Source organism: Oryx dammah, unplaced genomic scaffold, assembly GCF_014754425.2.
Source record: "Oryx dammah isolate SB20612 unplaced genomic scaffold, SCBI_Odam_1.1 HiC_scaffold_17, whole genome shotgun sequence".
NCBI classification, from domain to species: domain Eukaryota; kingdom Metazoa; phylum Chordata; class Mammalia; order Artiodactyla; family Bovidae; genus Oryx; species Oryx dammah.
This window is the reverse complement of record NW_024070201.1, coordinates 76,461,458-76,466,818: the sequence shown is the minus strand read 5'-3', so window position 1 is coordinate 76,466,818 and position 5,361 is coordinate 76,461,458. Positions and strand designations below refer to the sequence as shown.

Sequence of the window (5,361 nt, the reverse complement as noted above, 5' to 3'; positions counted from 1 at the left end):
CAGAACACCAAGGTTATTGGAGAAGAATATTTTCCATTCCCAAGATGCTAACATCTTCTCCTATGTTGACTGAGTTCCTACAGGAAACCCACGGCCATCACCTTCACCAAAGTCATTTGATTTGCCCTGTGGATCACTGAATCTAATTACTGGAAGGATTTTTAAGAATCACCTCAAATAATAAGCCAAATCCAGACCCACATAAAACTGAAAAGATGGATAAAGAAAACCACTCAATGGTGACTGAGTTTATCTTTATGGGCATCACTCAAGACCCTCAGCTGCAGATTATCTTTTTTGCCGTCTTCCTCTTGGTCTACCTGGTCAATGTAGTGGGGAATGTTGGGATGATTATCCTGATCATAACAGACACTCAGCTTCACACACCCATGTATTTTTTCCTCTGCAACCTCTCTTTTGTCGACCTGGGCTACTCCTCAGCCATTGCCCCCAGGATGTTGGCTGACTTCCTAACAAAGCACAAAGTCATCTCTTTCTCCAGCTGTGCCACCCAGTTTGCGTTCTTCGTAGGCTTTGTGGATGCCGAGTGCTATGTCCTGGCTGCCATGGCCTACGACCGCTTTGTGGCCATCTGTCGACCCCTCCACTACAGCGCTCTCATGTCCAAGCGAGTCTGCTTGGCTCTCATGCTGGGCTCCTACCTGGCTGGCTTGGTGAGTTTAGTCACCCACACTGCCCTCACTTTCAGTCTGAGTTACTGTGGTTCCAACATCCTCAACCACTTCTTCTGTGAAATCCCACCACTCTTAGCCCTCTCTTGCTCGGACACCTACCTCAGCGAGATCTTGCTCTTCAGCCTCTGTGGCTTCATTGAATTCAGCACCATCCTCATCATCTTTATCTCCTATGCCTTCATCCTCGTCGCAGTTATCAGAATGCGCTCAGCTGAAGGCCGCCTCAAGGCTTTCTCCACCTGCGGGTCTCACCTCACTGGCATCACACTTTTTTATGGCACAGTCATGTTTATGTATCTGAGGCCAACATCCAGCTACTCCCTGGATCAAGACAAATGGGCCTCTGTGTTCTACACTGTTATCATCCCCATGTTGAATCCCTTGATCTACAGTTTAAGGAACAAGGATGTGAAAGCTGCTCTCAAGAAAATAATTGGAAAGAAACCTCAATAATATTAATCACAAAAATGAAAAAAAATATTAAGACAGGTAAATAATAGTGGTAGAAGGATGTTGCAGGAAATAAAAAATTCTAGTAACTTTCCCATAAGCCCTACAAGTTACCAACTATTTGCTGAGTCAATCTTCTATTTTTTTTTTTAATTCAGGTATCGTTGATGTGCCATTTTGTATACGTTTCCATGTACAGTATACTGATTCAAAGGTTATGCTTCACTTATAGTTATTATAAAATACTGCCTATGTTCCTTGTACTGTACAAGATATTCTTGTAGCTTATTAATTTTGTATATTTGCTATATTGACTTGTTTGTTTTATTTTGTTAGATTCCACATATAAGAGATATCATGCAGTATTTGTCTTTCTCTGTCTGACTTAATTCACTAAGCATTATATCCTCCAAGTCAACCCTAAATTCCTAAGGATTTTCAGTATTATTTAACTCTATGATCTGAAGAAAAGATAAACTAATATTTTTGAAAGTCAAGCTGAGAAAGATGCATTAGGTTTTTCTCTTTTTTTTAATTTTTATTGGAAGATAGATCTTTTTCAATGTTGTATTAGTTTCAGGTGTGCATTAAAATGAATCTGATATACATAGATCCACTCTTTTTTAGATTCTTTTCCATACAGGTCATTACAGAGTATTGAGTAGACTTCCCTATGCTATCCAGTAGGTCCTTACTAATTTTCTATTTTATATATTGTAGTGTGTATGTCCGGAGAAGGCAATGGCAGCCCACTCCAGAACTCTTGCCTGGAGAATCCCATGGACGGAGGAGCCTGGTAGGCTGCAGTCCATGGTGTCGCGAAGAGTCAGACACGACCGAGCAACTTCACTTTCACTTTTCACTTTCATGTGTTGGAGAAGGACATGGCAACCCACCCCAGTACTTTTGCCTGAAAAATCTCAGGGAGAGAGGAGCCTGGTGGGCTGCCGTCTATGGAGTTGCACAGAATAGGACATGACTGAAGCGACTTAGCAGCAGCAGTGTGTACGTCAATCCCAATCTTCCAGTGTATCCCTCCCTCACATTACCTGCTGACATACATGTTTTGTTTGTTTGTTGTTTGTTCCTGTTTTTGAAATTGGCTCACAGGTTGATTTGAAATGGAGATAGGACATGGAAGAGGAAATAAATAACCAGTTGCTCTAAAGAATATTTTTTTTTCAGAATCATGAAGAATGATAGATTCAAATGTTGAAAATTTCTCTACTGTGAAAGGAAGTCAGGGAAAATTTAGCTAAATACATGAGGAATCGGGCTGATGTGAAGGATGACTTAACTCATCCGAGGATCCTTTCACTCATATATTCAGCAAAACCTTATAAATGCTAGATATGTGCCTCTGGAGGATACAAACATGAAACACACATGTGCCAAGGACAGGGGTTTTCTGTGCATCCAGAGAGAGTTTATCATGTTTTCTCTCTGAGACTCCTGCCACCAACAAAATCAGGAGCTATGCAAAGGGAAAGATTGAGGGCAGGAGGAGAAGGGGGTGACAGGGTGAGATGGTTGCATGGCATCATCAACCCAGCAGACATAAGTTTGAGCAAACTTTGGGAGACAGTGAAGGACAGGGAAGCCTGGCACACTGCAGTCCATGGGGTTGCAAAGGGTTGGACACGACTGAGCAACTGAACGACAATGCAAAGCCCAAGAGTAAGAGCTGGAGACTCAGGCTCTGCTAACTAGGTTCGTGAATACTGACAAGACTCTTTTTCTTTTTTTTTCCTGTCCTCAGTTTTCCCTGATACCAAGTAGTTGGTTTCACCTAATAATCACTGGTACCCTATGATCTCTTCTTAATATTAAAAAGGGTAGACATCTGAGTTTGGTCAACTTTAACATATTTACCTCCTTTCAGTCCTCAGAGAAGCTCTAAGATACAGTTTGGATCAATCCCTAAGGCTAATTTTAGCAAGACCGTAATGTCTATAGGATTGGCTGTCCAGCTCTCATTCTTAATTTCCCGTCTGCCTTCCTTTCCCTCTCTTCTAATTGCAAGTAGACTCTAGGGCAGGAGGAGAAGGAGGTGACAGGGTGAGATGGTTGCATGGCATCATCAACCCAATGGACATAAGTCTGAGCAAACTTTGGGAGTCAGTGAAGGACAGGGAAGCTTAGCACAGTGCAGTCCATGGGGTTGCAAAGGGTTGGACACGACTGAGCAACTGAACAACAATGCAAGGGCGCCAAGAGTCTTCATGTTTTCCACCATCATCCCAAGGCCCTTATCAAAGAATAGTTCCATTAACTCTGACATATCAGTGACTGACGATAGAGGAGGATATAACTTCTCTTTGTGTGTTCTCAATGTTATGGTGTGGGTGCACACGTGTGTCCAGTTCTTTGTGATTCCATGGACTGTAACCCTCCAGGTTCCTCTGTCCATGGAGTTATCTCAACAACAATACTGTAGTGAGTTGCCATTTCCTACTCCAGGGGATCTTCCTGACACAGGGATCAAACCCCTATCTCTTCATCTCCTGCAATGATAGTCAGATTCTTTTTTACCACTCTGCCACCTGGGAAGTGGAGAAGGAAATGACAACCACTCCACTATTCTTGCTTGGAGAATTCCATGGACAGAGGAGCCTGGTGGCTTGTAGTCCATGGGGTCACAACTGAGTGACTGAGCACCTGGGAAGCCTACAAATCTTGAATTAGAAAGCAAGAGTGCTAGCATCAGGATCGGGTAAAGACAGAGACTGAAATCTAAGGACACCTAAGTTTTTCTCAGATATGTTGAAATTCCATCACATCATCCATTTCAAATACTTGCACTGTTTCTATCTCAGCCCTTCCTCCAGTCCAATATAGTGAAAGGTCAGGGAAACACAATGGTTGCCTTAAAGTATAGAGCATCCACACTCATTATGAAAAGCATCATAGAGTTTTAGGGATAGAAGCCTCAGAATTTTCCAGTCTTTCTAATGCTGCTGTTGCTGCTAATGTCCTTATATATGAGTTGAAATTGATCTGGTTCAAAATCACTCAGTCACATCATGAGTTCTTAAAATATCCATGTTGTCACATTATGGAGGAAACTATAGGGGTTAATAGGCAGATGTAGATTTGGGAGGAGATGGAAATGGCAACCCACTCCAGTATTCTTGCCTGGAGAATCCAAGGGACAGAGGAGCCTAGCGGGGTGTTGTCTCTGGGGTCACACAGAATCGGACATGACTGACGCGACTTAGCAGCAGCAGCAGCAGTGTTGGCAGTCCTGAAACAGTCCAGAGATTTAGCCTTCTATTCTGAGTACCTTTGTTTTTATTTTTTAATAATCCAATGAATAATCTTCTTTGCTATATGAAAAATAAGAAAATGGGATTTCCTTTCCCATTAACTACAAACCAAGTAGTAATGTCATAATTTTTAAAAAAGAAAAGAATAGCAAACAAGAAAGAAAACAAGACCGGGAGCTGACCGTGGCTCAGATCATGAACTCCTTATTGCCAAATTCAGACTTAAATTGAAAAAAGAAGGGAAAACCACTACCATTCAAGTATGACCTAAATCAAATTCCTTATGATTATACAGTGGAAGTGAGAAATAGATTTAAGGGACTAGATCTGATAGATAGAGTGCCTGATGAACTATGGAATGAGATTCATCACATTGTACAGGACACAGGGATCAAGACCATCCCCATGGAAAAGAAATGCAAAAAAGCAAGATGGCTGTCTGGGGAAGCCTTACAAATAGCTGTGAAAAGAAGAGAAGCAAAAAGCAAAGGAGAAAAAGAAAGATATAAGCATCTGAATGCAGAGTTCCAAAGAAGAGCAAGGAGAGATAAGAAAGCCTTCCTCAGCAATCAAAGCAAAGAAATAGAGGAAAAGAACAGAAGAGGAAAGACTAGAGATCTCTTCAAGAAAATCAGAGATACTAAGGGAACATTTCATGCAAAGATGGGCTCGATAAAGGACAGAAATGGTATGGACCTAACAGAAGCAGAAGATATTAAGAAGAGGTGGCAAGAATACACAGAAAAATGAAAGTGAAAGTGAACTCACTCAGTCGTGTCTGACTCTTTTCAACCCCGTGAACTATAACCCACCAGGCTCCTCTGTCCATGGAACTCTCCAAGCAAGAATACTGGAGTGGGTTGTCATTTCCTTCTCCAGGGGATCTTCCCCACCCAGGGATTGAACCCAGGTCTTCTGCCTTGCAGGCAGACCCTTTAAACTCTGAGCCA

General features: G+C 42.0%; 1 protein-coding gene across 1 annotated transcript; it reads left to right on the top strand.

The window, feature by feature from the left end:
- The first annotated feature begins 215 nt into the window (after nt 1-215).
- On the top strand, nt 216-1,148 carry LOC120877019 (olfactory receptor 1019). Its single transcript, XM_040259322.1, has one exon. The coding sequence runs from the start codon at nt 216-218 to the stop codon at nt 1,146-1,148; it is 933 nt and encodes a 310-aa protein (XP_040115256.1).
- Nucleotides 1,149-5,361: the final 4,213 nt, after the last annotated feature.